Source organism: Musa acuminata, chromosome BXJ1-5 (assembly GCF_036884655.1).
Source record: "Musa acuminata AAA Group cultivar baxijiao chromosome BXJ1-5, Cavendish_Baxijiao_AAA, whole genome shotgun sequence".
Lineage (NCBI taxonomy): Eukaryota > Viridiplantae > Streptophyta > Magnoliopsida > Zingiberales > Musaceae > Musa > Musa acuminata.
The window spans coordinates 5,499,857-5,513,655 of NC_088331.1; the positions used below are offsets into that span (position 1 = coordinate 5,499,857).

At 40.1% G+C, this 13,799-nt stretch overlaps 2 protein-coding genes across 10 annotated transcripts; both read right to left on the reverse strand.

The window, feature by feature from the left end:
• Window positions 1-930: 930 nt before the first annotated feature.
• Window positions 931-7,239, reverse strand: LOC135673295 (cyclic dof factor 2-like). Of its 7 annotated transcripts, none has more exons than XM_065182151.1 (5): window positions 6,797-7,239; window positions 3,113-4,851; window positions 2,669-2,747; window positions 1,270-1,387; window positions 931-1,089 (listed from the first exon to the last, which is right to left on the reverse strand). In XM_065182151.1, the coding sequence occupies exons 1-2, from the start codon at window positions 6,941-6,943 to the stop codon at window positions 3,490-3,492; spliced, it is 1,509 nt and encodes a 502-aa protein (XP_065038223.1). In that variant the 5' UTR covers window positions 6,944-7,239; the 3' UTR covers window positions 931-1,089; window positions 1,270-1,387; window positions 2,669-2,747; window positions 3,113-3,489. The 7 variants fall into 7 exon arrangements, with proteins under 7 accessions (XP_065038223.1, XP_065038225.1, XP_065038229.1 ...); XM_065182153.1 differs by having other exon boundaries at window positions 2,642-2,747; XM_065182157.1 differs by adding an exon at window positions 6,220-6,274 and having other exon boundaries at window positions 931-1,387; window positions 6,797-6,936.
• Window positions 7,240-9,557: 2,318 nt separating this feature from the next.
• Window positions 9,558-12,331, reverse strand: LOC135673296 (myb-related protein 2-like). Of its 3 annotated transcripts, none has more exons than XM_065182161.1 (7): window positions 12,135-12,331; window positions 11,820-12,033; window positions 11,666-11,742; window positions 11,515-11,572; window positions 11,353-11,434; window positions 11,204-11,273; window positions 9,558-10,600 (listed from the first exon to the last, which is right to left on the reverse strand). In XM_065182161.1, exons 2-7 carry the CDS (start codon window positions 12,028-12,030, stop codon window positions 9,860-9,862), a joined length of 1,239 nt encoding a protein of 412 aa, XP_065038233.1. In that variant the 5' UTR covers window positions 12,031-12,033; window positions 12,135-12,331; the 3' UTR covers window positions 9,558-9,859. The 3 variants fall into 3 exon arrangements, with proteins under 3 accessions (XP_065038233.1, XP_065038232.1, XP_065038231.1); XM_065182160.1 differs by having other exon boundaries at window positions 11,353-11,440; window positions 12,127-12,329; XM_065182159.1 differs by having other exon boundaries at window positions 11,353-11,440; window positions 12,135-12,325.
• Window positions 12,332-13,799: the final 1,468 nt, after the last annotated feature.

A 13,799-nucleotide genomic window follows, 5' to 3' on the forward strand; every position in this document is an offset into this window, starting at 1 on the left:
AAGGTGTACTATAGTCTCACAGAGGTCTCTGCATAAGCGGTTAGCATAAGCGAATGTTCCTAACTCGACCCCTCCGATGATAAAGTTAGTTGGGAGGTGAAAATAATAAAGAAGCTTGCCCCTTTAGGCTTTGGGGTTGACTTTTATACTTAGTGGCCAATGGAGTATGACCAACAACTAGTTAGGGAGCCCCTCAAGTCATCCAAGAGCTTATTTATGTTGACGGTTGGTGAGCATACCTCTATACAGGTGGTGTTAGGGAATGACGACTACAATAGTATCATTCGTTTATCAGAGCTAGAACTTGTTTAGGATAAGCAAGGGATAGTTCCCTGTGCCAAACATCCAGAAAGAAGAAAAAGGAGAACTAGGTTAAGCCACTTGAGATTAATGCCCTAAGTAGGCGGACGTGCATGCTCTCCCAAAATCATGGTTGACGGGTATGACAGATCGTTTACGATAGATGACCCAAACGAAAGAAAAAACCGAGAGGATGAGCCTCGCTATCGAGAATTAATGCACTATATGACTGACTCGTGTGATCATCCTAGAGATCGCGATGGGCAGGGCCAGAGGATCATGCTCTTACCGACAACCACAGGAGAGGGGCATGAGTTCTTCTACACACGTCATCGATCAGGTGGCAATTCACAACTGGGTGAGTCAACAGTCTAATACTTACGTTATTACTTTCCCTGTCACTATAAATATCGTTTATACAGTGAGTAATACATGTAGATTTCACCATGTAGATTTCAGCAACATGCCATGATAATGACAACATTGACTCACGCACTAACCAAAAATGTCAACTAATTTTCATCACCAACTCCAAGCACAGTTCAAGACATCCAGCATAGATTTTGCTGGAACACGTGAGAGTGTTTAGTTGCCATGACTACTAGAACAAAATGATAGGCTAAAAATGTATGATCTATAAACCTAAGCTTTTCAATCATAAAGATAACCGATTATAATGTTGATGGTCTATACAAACTTCATGAGCAACTTTTGAAGAGTAGATCTTCGACTCATAGGATACAAAAAAATATGATTGTTAGAGACACCAAATCTTTCACACAGCAAAACCTACAAAGAAAAAGAGAAAACAGGGATCATTGGCTGCTTCTTTTCTTGGAGAAGGAAACAGAAGAACAAAAATTGATGTTGGCTTTCTCTCGTGTTGGGAAAGAAAAAGTTTCTCTACTAGGAAACTGATATCTTTGATTTCATCTAGAAAAAAAAGGCAGGCAATTACGACCACCAAACCTCCTACAGAAGCAGGCAAGGAGTTTCCACGAGATCATCAGGGCAAAGTTGCTCTTAATTGGATGCACCAAGCATTCCAAACCATCTGAAGTGAGGCTCAACTGGTGCAAACAGGTTCCTGTGAACATCCAGGTAAAATAAGTTCCAGAATTCTACAGGAAACCACGAGGCAGATATTAAGAGACCTTACTTGTGATGCTGTCAGGTCCAGAAGAAGCAATGTAAGAAAATGAGATGAAGAAGCATCAAATTAATGAAAACATGCAAATTGCTATTACTTAAATACTTAAATACTCCAGATAATAGCAAATCTGATTGAAGGAATTGTGTAATGTGTTGTTTGAATGTCAAGACTATGAGTATAGAAGGTAAAACAAGAGAGCATGAACATCCAGGACTTTTGAGGCCAGCAATTAGCTTGATATGAGTTGCTGTGAAGCAAGAAGCTTTACTACAACAACCTGCTTACTGAACAAAAGATACATAGGCCAACTCATTCAACAGTGAATAGGTCAATACATGCTACATTGATGAAGTATGTGGAAATGAAAATTGCTTGCTGCTATATGTTCAAACAGTGTCACGATGACACAAATGTCCAACAAACGGAATCTACCAAGATTTAAATGCTCATAAAAGAATGTAGACTCGAAGTCAACTAATGTTCGTAATTTTACTGCATCAGGTAAAGCTATTATCTTTGTAAATAACAGGCATGCCACAAATAAGTAACCACAAACCTGCAGTAGTTCAAGAAAAGCAGAATTTGTCACCGGGAATGAATGAAAGCAGGACTATTTGGAAAGTGTCCGAAAGAAGAAACAAGCAGCTTTGAGGGCAGTTTTATGTACAGCAGAAAGGCAAGCAACAGAAAAGAAAGCTACACTGGTTATCAGTAACCAAGACTCAAAACATAGTTCACTAGCAAGCATTGGGACCAAGGTTGGCACAAAGGCAAAACAGATGACAAAATACTCGGATTGGATCAACGAGGCTTCGAGAAAGGCTTAAACATCTGGATATAGCACCTACTGAGAGATTTTGCAGGTATACCATAACAAGTGAAGCAGTAATCATTGATATAAAATAACAATCAGGCTCTCTTTTCCTTTAGGCACGCAGGAGTGAATATCTGACTTTCTTAAAGGAAAGAGAAAAAGAATAATTTTCCAATGATAAGCACATTTCTAGATCATTGATATAAAATAAATAAGCTAATGTACTGCTGGAAAGAAATCTTGAAGAAAAAAATTCCGTAAAATAACATTAATGTATATGTAAAATTTTTGGGTAACATTAATCTTGAAAGAGAATTAATATTATAGAAAAATCATTTGTGATATAAATGTACTCTAGGAAATTTCTGACTAACTTAAGTAAGAAGTGGAACTCCACATACTGTCAACGGTTGGCCGACATTTACAATAGACAAGTGACATATTCCAGATATCACATCTTCCTTTGCAGGTGGTCAGAATCTGCATTATTTGGGAACAAATAAGACCATTTTATCCTGGGAGAAGATTCCAAATGGCAACATAAAAAGAATGCCTACACTTTATATGTGAACAAGGAAAAAGAGGTTAAAATAAAGTAGCAAATGCCACACAGATATGATGGGACCAAAAAGCCCCTGCATTACGGATGACAAATATTCAGGCTACATGAAATGGATTAATCAAAAAGAGATGAAGACTCTGAATTAGTAACACATTCTTCATTAATCAGAGGAAAATCAATGATACCACCTAGGTTCATACAAATTCTCAACTGATGTCCGTCACAAAGTCAAACCCCTAAAAAACACAAAAAGGTCAAGAATAACTTATATAAAGATTCAGACCTTTCATAACTGAAGCACGCTTTTCTGTGATAGTTATGAACTGAATCTTCCATTCTGGACCTGTATGCCATTTTGTCAATTCCTGACCGCATCACAGGAGAGTCAACAAACACTATTTCTTGTAAGAAACTTGCACCAATACCACTCTCTATTATGTACAACATGAAATTTGGGACTCTTAATAAATTGTTGATGAGTCTGGCACTTTCCCATGGAAATTTTGAAAGCACTGGTAAACCTAGGACCAGCTTTATCTTGGATGTTACACTTATATACTTATAAATGCACATAAAGTTGCCATGTTGAAGCTACAACCCGATGCATCCTTTTTTGCACAGATATGAAATAGAACCCAGAAAACTACCAAATAAATTCTCTTATGTGCTCTCCTGGAAAGAATGAGAGCGGGATAATGCTGCAGGATTTGCCTGCAAAAGATGTGCAGCATCTGACGTCTGAGCTTTACTTTCGGCCTTTGATTTGAGAGGTTTGAAAATACCAACTTCTGGCTTAATACCAAGAGTAGCCCATATTGAGCTTTTCGCAGCCTCATCAGGATCATCTATTCTAAGAGTTTTAGGAACCCATAAAGACTTCCCTGTCTTCTCCTCACCCTGTAAGGTAGCATCTCTTGAATGTTTACCCAAGGTTGGGGAACCATTTCCTGAAGATCCGCTATTGCTCGTAGAAGATGATCTATGTATCCCACTATTGAAACCAAGCCACGGCACATTCCACGCTCCATTAGGCCAGCTGGAAATGCATCCCCAAGAAGAAGCTGGCACGAACGGGAAAGGAAGCGATGGAGGACAAAAAGCAGGGCCTCCCACCATCAATGGGGGGTTCCATGGAACTGGACTTGGATTACCATTTTCTGGTCTTTGAACAAACTCAGGCGAGCATCTCACTATAGGAGCAACATTAGTCCATCCTGGACTCCAGGGATAAGCCCATGGAGCCACAGGATAACATGAAAACTGAGGCATTGTTGTAACTCCATTACAATATCCCTGCATGCCATTCTGTTCGATGTGGGTTGGATTTCCTGCTAATCCATTTTCAACAAAATTGGAGCCATTTACAGAAGATGCACATAAGGGCCCCTCGTTTTCCCCATATAGTATAGAGCTAATATCACCATTTCTGTTTTTCTCTCTGATATTGAGTGCAGAGGCCATGGATTCACAAAGAGGCACCTCTGTCCCAAATTTAAGAACAGTTCCATTTCTGATCAAAGGTCTTGTAGGGGCAGAAGAGCCACAAGGAAGAGTCAGATGATGAGGTAAATCAGAAGTCTCTAGTCCAGCAGATTGCAATCCATCTGATGGCAACATTATCTGACGGACTTGTGATGCAGAGTGCTTACTTTTACGCCTTCCAGCACCAACAGGAACATTCCTTGTTGTTCCCCCAGCAGTCCAATACCTCTGGCAATTCTTACAGAAGTGTCTAGGTTGGTTAATGTTGTAGTTGTTATAATAACAGAATTTAGTATCCATACTGTTACAACGAGGACATGGCAGAATTTTATCTGGTTTCCTGAGGACCTTTGCTTGAGCAGAGCCTTCAGCATCAGACTTGTTATGTTCCTCTCTGGAATCTGATAAACCTTTGTCATGATCATTTTCATTACTACTGTTCAAACCAATGGAACAAGTTGGACCATCCTCATTTCTTTCACTAGAGGCAACAGCTGTAATATTGTTGACTTCCATGTTTGTTACTTCTTTGCTTGCATCCTGAAAATAATACAACAAAATAAAAGATGACATTTTTTAGCTGGAATGCTTGCATGCACAGTTGAAGGAAATATGACAGGCAGCAACACCAACATCTTAACCTTACTGTCAAGATTACAATGGTTTGCTCTTCCGTGTATACCATGTTTCTGAGAACAACCTTAGCTAGCATACAAAAATCGATGCATCATGGATTCTTGTTCAAGTTAAATATTCTATTGGCATGTCACAATTATTTTTCTAGACTGTGATGCCATGAATCATCTCCTTTCATTTTTATTCCACTAAGCATTCCCCCTACTTTTCCTTTCTTAAAATCCTGATAGATTATTCCAACTAATCAATTTGGTAAGGCCCCCAACATGAAGTAACTGAAAAGCTTTCCCTTTTCTTTCCTCAAATAAGTTATCTAAGAAACTGCCAAGTCACGCACACAACTAATTGATGAGAACACTAAATGTTTTGTTGTGACTAGTTACAAAACCTCAAGCAGAAAATATTTTATCATTAATTTCCAACCATAGATCACATATAGCAAAATCCATCGCTGAAGGTTCTAAAGTAACAACAAGTATATATCATGCAAGCAATTCATTAAAGAATAACCAATTTATTTCTATGAAACATGTCTAATAGAAGGTCGTTTTGTTATGTTTCACATGATACTTTCAAGCCACCTATTAAGGGAGAAAAGAAGGTAATTAAAACATGTGTATGATCAACTTTACATGCAAAACTGCCCTATCAAATTAGATATTTTGTTCTTCACCCTCACACAAAGCAGAGTTTTACCAACAAAATGTAGTGTTTAAGAACATACATACATTCCAGTATAAAAGTAGAGTTTTACTCAATTTACTATCAATTAGCTTTGACCGACTTTGCAAGACTTTATCTTGATATTTTCAAGCAGTCTAGAGGCATTTTAATGATACTAGATATTTAATTGATGTAGCACTGAGATTTAGAGGAAAATTCTGCTTGTGTCATTATATATCAGCTCAAAAAGAGCCAACAGCAATAATCCAATCTAAAGTTGTCAGCAAGTGGTCAAAAGTCCCTCAGTAAGAAAGGCACCAGATAAAATGTGACTTTCTGATTCTTACCTAAATCATCAAGAACGAGATCACTATTCTTTAGAAGATAAAGAATACTGCCGATGAATGACTATTATTTTTCAACAGCTTTGTATACAGATAAACAAATCACAAATTTTAGAACCGGACTTTGGATTAGTTAGCAAGTTTTCAATAGGTTGACCTCTTTCTGGCTGACACTAAAATTCCCACAGCGTTGGAGGTTTTCTTCCCCATCACCAAACTTCAACGATATTTTTCTTTTACTTAAAAAAAAACAACAAAATTATACCAACGACCAGTCCGCTGAACCTTAAGCTGGCTCTCTCTTTTGGATAAAAGTGCCTCTGTAAACAAATGACAAATTATCATTTTAGTGATGCCAAAATTAACATATGCAATGAAGCCACAACAAAAGCCTACAAACTAATCCCAAAAAAGTTTTAAAGACGTTAATGCTAACTATTTCCGGCTTAGATTTTTAAGCAAAATGTTCTAAACATGTCAAAACGGAAACGAAAGATCGCCTCTTCATACCAAGTAATCTAATCCAAAAAAAAAAACAAAATCACAAATCCGGTGACTCAAAACCCCCAATCTAATCAGAGTTCACCCGATAGATAGCTTATATCGCAATCAACGACCAAAAGCAGGACAAATAAGTCAATTTTACTTGAAACTTTGCTCCACAATCAGATCATCGAACAAAAATTCCCAACAGTAGATAACTACAAAAGCCTAATAACCATGCAACAAGCACGCGTTCATCCTTCTAGAAAACGTCTCTAACGATTCGATTGGACGCCAAACCCTGTAAGGAAAAGAAGCTAAAAGAAGGGGGGAAGGGGCTCCAGGAGTTCTGTGCTCACCGGATCGCCGTCATCCGTCTCCGTCGCTGGAGTTGTATCGGGAATCGCCGTCTGCTCAGCCACCTCTTCCGGAGGCGGCGGTAGGCTCTCCGGAAGCGGGATGGTCCTTCCGAAGAGCTTGATCGCGGGGTCCTTTGCGTCAGACATCCCCTCCCATCCGACCGATCGCCACTCCTCTCATCAACTTCGACACAGACTCGGATCACATGGCTTTGTTGTAATGGTTCTCAGAGAGAGAGAGAGAGAGAGAGAGAGTGCGTGCGTGCGTGTGTGGGTACGAGAGAGGGAGGCTTTGTGAGCCACGAGTTCTCGAAGAGGGAGATAGCGAGGGTGGGTGACGTCAGCCGACGGAAAAGGGCGACGAAAAGGGAGGAAAAAGAGAGGGGAAAAGAAACGAACTCCCCCCGGCCTTTCTGCTTCAATCAAAGACGCCACACTCGCCTCCCAACTGTGTCGCCCCAAAGCGCCATCTCCTCCCTCGATTACATAGTCAAAGGCAACGTGCGGTCCTCCGCGCGGGTGGGATCGGCGACGACGACCAGGCGGCGTACCCAACTCTTTCTTATATGACGTGTGAATTGGCAAGAAAAAATAAGAAACTCCAACAGTTACTTGCTACCAACCGGATCCGTTATCACCTGGGTCCCACCTTTTTCTTCCAATCATAATGCAGGTAGGTCGGATGGATCAAAGCCGACCCCACGAGCCACCCTGACAACTTCTGCCCACGTGTCACTATTTTGCTGCATTCTGGGACCGCCTAAGACTTTCAAACGTCTGACGTGGATCGACAGCTAATTGTATTTTTTAGTATACGCAGTTGGATTAATCGACCCATTCTTCGTTCGACTGGTATTTTCTTTTCTTTTCCTTTTAATTTAGAAGAACAAAAAACATATTTTATTGGCCACGCGTTCGGCCGTCACAAGGCGATGGACCGGACCGCCACTGACGGTTCGTCACGTGGCCCAAGCGATGACATGGCAAATAAAATCCACCTATTATTTTTTTTTGTTTTGAGGCAATAATATGATGCCAAAGGACATGTCTCTTTGTCGAGCTCTTCCAACCACGTAAGTCGTAAGTTTCCATTATAGAGACAGGGGAATCCGAACCCCTTACGGTGGCGGTCAGGGTCGCAGTATCGACGAAAAAATTGGGGAATCAGTAGTGACAGAAGGAATTAGAGATAGGGGCTGAAGATGATGGAGAATTCTCATCCTCAGCACTGAGCCATGGTGGGAGTCATAGCCATGAAGTCTTGGGATTGTGTGGATTAAAAGAAGGCACACTGAAGCCACATCCTTAGCTTGTAGCTTTTATGATTAAGCAAGCAAATGAGGGCTGACTCCATCTAGGAGAAAGAGAGGATCATGATGCACGCATCCTAAGTGTTTGTGTTGGTCGCCCCTCTGCCTAAAGCAAAAGAGAAATGACACTTTGAATCTTGGATCACAGGAAAGAAGTAAAATGAGGTAAGAGGAAGAACAAAGGGAGTCCGACTGAGTCAGACAACAATATCATTCTTCATGTGGCTTCCTGAAAGCTCTTCGATAAAGTAGGTTTGGTTATATTCTTCATGGTCAGTGACATTAACATGAACTTTCTCAGGCCACTACTGGAAGAAGAATCATAGTGTGCTTCTTTTGTTTAGAAATAAATGGAAATTGGAAAGTACCATGAAGCTTTTTCTTTCTTTTTTGCTCAAATCATGTTTGCTTAAAACATAAAAAGTGTGACAAACACAGGAGACTTCCATCAATGTGAGGTCAAGATTTTCTAAGAGCATGTTTCTTTAGAAAATATTTGCTAAAACTGTTGCTTGAGAAAAAAAAAATATAGGTATCACATTAAGAAAGTTATAAAAATCATTTACTTCATAAGTTATGTAGAAATCTTACAATGATAAAAGAAAAAAAAATGGCACCACTGAAATCCCAAATAATGTTTATAAGGAGGTCAATCTTGTGTACTTAAAGATTTAAAAAACTAAGAAAAATAGCACCTACTTGTTTCTATGGAAGATGTTCTTGCCAATGAATAATTTCTACTTGATATTTTCCAGCTCAGTGAAATCTTATAGAAATATATAGTGTTTTTGTGTATGGTTCCAGGCTTCACATTACATCAATTAGTTCCTTTAAAGAATACCAAAGATTACCTTACTCTTCAATCTCCTCCTTGTTGATGATAGTTTGCTTTCTATATTTGTGAGGATTGAGGATAAGGGCTTTCAAGTGGTTTCATATATTATTATTTCTGTGAGGAACTGAAGAACTTAAGATTCTTTCTTTTTCATGTAAATTATATTAATACTTCCTTAACATGTTATACAATATCGTTCGATTAATATGAGAATGACAAGTTGCATACATAAGAACTGCAGCTGTACATTGGAAAATTTTCATTTTGGTTGAGAAGACAGAGCAAAAAAAAAAGTCTTTTTTCTTCTTTGTTTTTCCAACTTAAAGCAGTCATATTGTTTCGTAGTGTGTCAATATGCAATCTACAGCAGGCATTTCAGTATTTGGACCCTGCTTATAGTGGTGGCATATGTCACTCTGGAATATATTTGCACCTCAGTCTGTGGAGTAATTAAAACTTCTAAGAAAAGATTTAGCTTAATCCAAACAAACCACAAAGCTCTGCAATCTCTTATCTTCATGATGTTTGTCCACACCTCCTGTTCTGCATTATGCAGATCTCTGGTTTAATTATATATGTCATTTAGAATGGTCTTGTGGACATAAATCACCAGTACTTGCAAAATGTAACTTGAAATTAGTCTAAATATTGTCAGTACTGCTACTACTACATGCCACAGCATGATGCTCTCCTTAGTACTCCTCACTTGTACATGCATCATCAGTTTCCTTCCCACTGTCTCATGGAATCAGGTTCATGTTGTAGTCATTACTTGTATTTAGCTGACTGGGATGATCACTGAAGAGAGAGCTCACAATTTTTAGCATATACAGTGTAGGCATGATCGTATTGGTTGGAGACAACATTAGAATTTTCATATCTTCATCCCTCTTCTATGAGCAACTTCAATGCCATAATTTAGCTCCAGCCGAAGCCATTCAAGTCAAATTTGCTGTCTCTGTCACCTTCATTGTCTTCATCAGCGTTGAGATCTAGTTGTGCTGTGTGGCCGGGCATTCCAAAACTATTTGATTGCTTTCCTCTGTCCTGTTGACCTGCAACTCTCTTGTTGTTTGGGTGCTCAAGAAACATGTGCTCTTCACTTCGTTCCTTCTGCTGGGCCTCAGAATCAGCTCCTCCTCCTCTCTGAGCCTTGGAGCTTGCAGGATGCGTCGCGAAATCCTGGACTGAGAAAGTTGTCCTCTCTGAATCCCCTAAAATGGATGAGGGAAACGTCTTCTGGTCGTTCAGATAGCACCATGCAGATTGAGTGGTTTCAAGCCTGGTATCCTGATGCATCTGCTGCCTGCAGAGTGGTAGGCTGCCACCGTATGCTCTCAAACTTCTGTGGAAATTAGTCATATCTTGATCCTTTTGTGATCCTTCAGATGATGTCAGGCAACTCTCTGCTGAACAATCAGCAAGTTGGGATGGATTCACTTGTAAAGTGTTCGGATTGCGGATTTCTTCCAGACCTGGAAATGCATTGCTGAAACACTCATTTGAGACTTTGGAGACCAGTTCAGATAGTTGAACTTTGGCAGCTTCCAGTCCTGGAGACCCCAAATTCTGCTTCCCAAGTGTCTCCTGAGCTTTCTCCAGCACAGACTGCAAGTACTTGCCCTGTGCCTCAATTCGGAGTTGCAAGTGCCTTTGAACCTTCAACAAATCCATTTCCAATGATATGTGTCAATTATCATGCTGCAGAACTCCAAACTATTCTGAAGCTATCAACTAATAGTGATAAATATTATTTATTTTCCTAAATAACTTAGTTTAAATGAATCCCACAATTGTGTCTGGACCTTGTTAATATTAATCTCACATGTTATCATCAATCTTTTAATTATTTTCCAGTTCATAAAGGTTTTATAAATATGAAAAGAACCAGAAAACAACTATGATTTCACCTCTCTTTCAGAGAAATACTGAGTCCAAGTCTGAGTTAGCTTAAGAATTCCATGCTTCCATATGAAAGTTGCTTTTTTTATGGTTTTAAAAATATATGATACACATTCAGGATAATATTTTCCAAGGTCAATTTAGTTGCATCCCACATATTTACCTACAAGATTTTTTTTTTTTTTTTGCAGTTTGATGGCAAGTAGCACTTTTGCGGTCGATGTATAATAACATCAAATTTTGAGTTTGTGCTCTCTAATATAATTGTTGGAAGTTTCTCAAGTACATGAATTCAAATAAGATCATGGTTTTAAACCAAAACAAGTGAAACATGTAATAGAAGAGTCCAGTGATCGTTACCTCGAGCTGTTCTTGTAGCCTTCTTTGGACTTCAATTTGCATTTGAAGTGCTTCATTTATTGGAATGTTTCTGAAATGAACACTCTGTTAATGAAAGTTTATCATACATGGTTCATGGTGTTGCAATGTTTATCGCTGTTGTCTCTTACTTGTTTGACTGGGGAATGATGTTTGTACTGCCCAACAACAATCCATTGCCCTCAGCTGTCCTCCCTGCTACTAGCTTACAACCTGTAGCTGCAAGATAACAAGTCTTAATTTGCATTTCCTTTTCCTGGTTTGAGAATTCAGAGCTGGATGCTGCTCCTTACCAATCTTGGCACTTCCACTGCTTGCTTGAGCCTGGAGATTTTTGCTGAGCCTGTACTTCTGCAATCCCACAAGGGCGACTCAATCTTCAAATGCAACAAAATAGAAACAAGAGAAGGAAGTGGAGGAGAAGAAGCAGTATTCAGTCAGGACCTGAAGATGGCTTTTCAGGTGATACAGTGTTAATCCAGGGATGCCCATAAGCCTCATGACCGACTTGGGTGTAGCCTCTGCAAGATTGACGACCTTAAATTAGCTCTGAAGGCAAGATGCATCTGCCTTTGATGAGAATGCTTGATATACTCACTATCTGCACCACCAAGTTGATCGACTGCCTCTATAAATCTCTCATGGAGCTCAGGTGTCCACTTCAGCCTAGGCTTGGCATCAGTAGATAGAACCAGCCCCGACTCCTCTGGTATCCTTCCTCCTTGCAACAACAAATGCCTCTCTGCAGGAAATGCTGTCCTGGAAGAAAGGATGTTGTTGTGGCCTCCTTGTTGATGTTGATGATACATCTTCTGCTTGGGAAAGAAAGAACAAGCAGTGAGAAGCTAAGACAAGTGGTCGATCAGAAAAGAACAGACAGAAGCAATCTCCTTTTCCCTTTGTACCTTCTTACCTTCCTTTATCCTTGATCTAGCGAGTACTATCCATTTCAGAGTTGTGCGTTGCTGGAACTGATTGCTTCATGCGATCAGCTTAGTATTCTGGAAAGCTGGAAGTTGCACCATCTATCTCCTGAATGCTCCTACAGTTTGGGAAATGTACTCCATCTGCTGCTCCTCTTGCCTGTTTGTGATGATCCGAGCCCGTCTTTATAAGGCAAATGAGTAGAGAATTCGAATCATTTGAATAAATCATTTACACCGATCCAATCTACCCAGCAATTCAGAATGAAATCTTGTCCTTCTTGCTTTTTCATGGACCATATCCGGCGCCTTTCGTTTTCAATTCTGTAGCAGCAACTTTTTCTTTGGAACAACTTTAGCTTGTCGCATCTACAGAAGAATAGATCCATAAATATCCGTTCTCTTTCATGAAAGACCTATTAAACAAGAAGAAGAATCGTGTGTTTGTGAAGAGAATTCCATGTAATGTTTTCAGAAATGGCAAGGCTTTCAGGTTCCTGAACTGTGAGGAACTGAGCTTTTCGGGTGCAGTGCAAGTGGAATTTGTTAGCAGGATGGCTTGGTCGACGAAGCTTCTGATATCCAGACGTGCTGAATGATACAATCTGATCACAAATCGTCCTTGTTTAGAGTCTCAACAGTGGTTTCAGCTGCATGTAGCCCACACCCCGGTTTCGGAATCGACGATTTCGATTCTAAACTTATGATTCTAGTATTCTAAAACTAGTAATCGGAACCGAACCCAAAGTCTCCCTTACCCTCAGAGGCGTCTTTTGGAGCTCACATGTTCCGAAAATGACAAAACTGTACGGGTACGCCCATCGCCCAAAGCAAACAATTCCTCGTGAGCCTATGGGTCGCACTAATGGCTGATCGACCAAATTATCCCTTATTAGATTGGCGCTAGAAGGAGGGCCCGATGCCTGCACCTCGGTTATGAGCCCTTAACTCCCCTACGGGAGGGAGCACTAATAATACCATTTAGTCACATATTGGTTGAGGAGTATGGGAACCAAGAGCTCATAAGTCTGCTAGGTCTTCCTTACCCTCAAAGATGTTTTTTGGATCTCATATGTTTCGAAAAGGATAAAACCGTACGGGTACGCCCATCGTCCAAAGCAGATAATCCCTCACGAGCCTACAGGCCGAACCGTGGTCAAGATTAGCTGAATGATGCTCGTCAGATTAGTTGATGCTAATAGTCTAAAAATTCTGTTTTGACTGGTGGAATCAGATACATCCTTTCTGTAAAGAACAAAGCACCTCTGTGCATTATGCTTCTTGTGGACTTCTTGACAGCAAGGTTTGGAATATGGAATGAGCATGCGATTCCCTTTTGTCTTCATGCTACGTTTGGTATTTGTTCAGTGACCAACAAAGGAAAAGGAGACAGGGAGTTCTGAGGTTATCCACTGCCATGGAGCCATCACTTTTGGCCAATTGTTGAGATGGAATCCAAGACCAGGAGAACGGTACACAATGATGTTGCAAGCATTGCACTTGGTTTTTACCTCAGAGATGCTCGGCATACAACGGAGACATGACCTGTCCATCATGGAGAAAGTTCTTTCTCCGTGAGACCCAGGCGAAGATAAACATATGATATGTCTGAAAGCAGAGGCATGCATTCATTTCTGTGTCCATGTTCAACTACA

Coding starts and splice junctions, on each gene's coding strand:
- LOC135673295 (XM_065182156.1), bottom strand. CDS start 6,943: ATGTCTGACGCAAAGGACCCCGCGATCAAGCTCTTCGGAAGGACCATC. Junction 4,852..6,796: donor AGACGGATGACGGCGATCCG/GTGAGCACAGAA, acceptor TATTATTTTCAG/GATGCAAGCAAAGAAGTAAC.
- LOC135673296 (XM_065182160.1), bottom strand. CDS start 12,030: ATGTATCATCAACATCAACAAGGAGGCCACAACAACATCCTTTCTTCC. Junction 11,441..11,514: donor CAGTGGAAGTGCCAAGATTG/GTAAGGAGCAGC, acceptor GTTATCTTGCAG/CTACAGGTTGTAAGCTAGTA. Junction 11,274..11,352: donor ATCATTCCCCAGTCAAACAA/GTAAGAGACAAC, acceptor TGTTCATTTCAG/AAACATTCCAATAAATGAAG.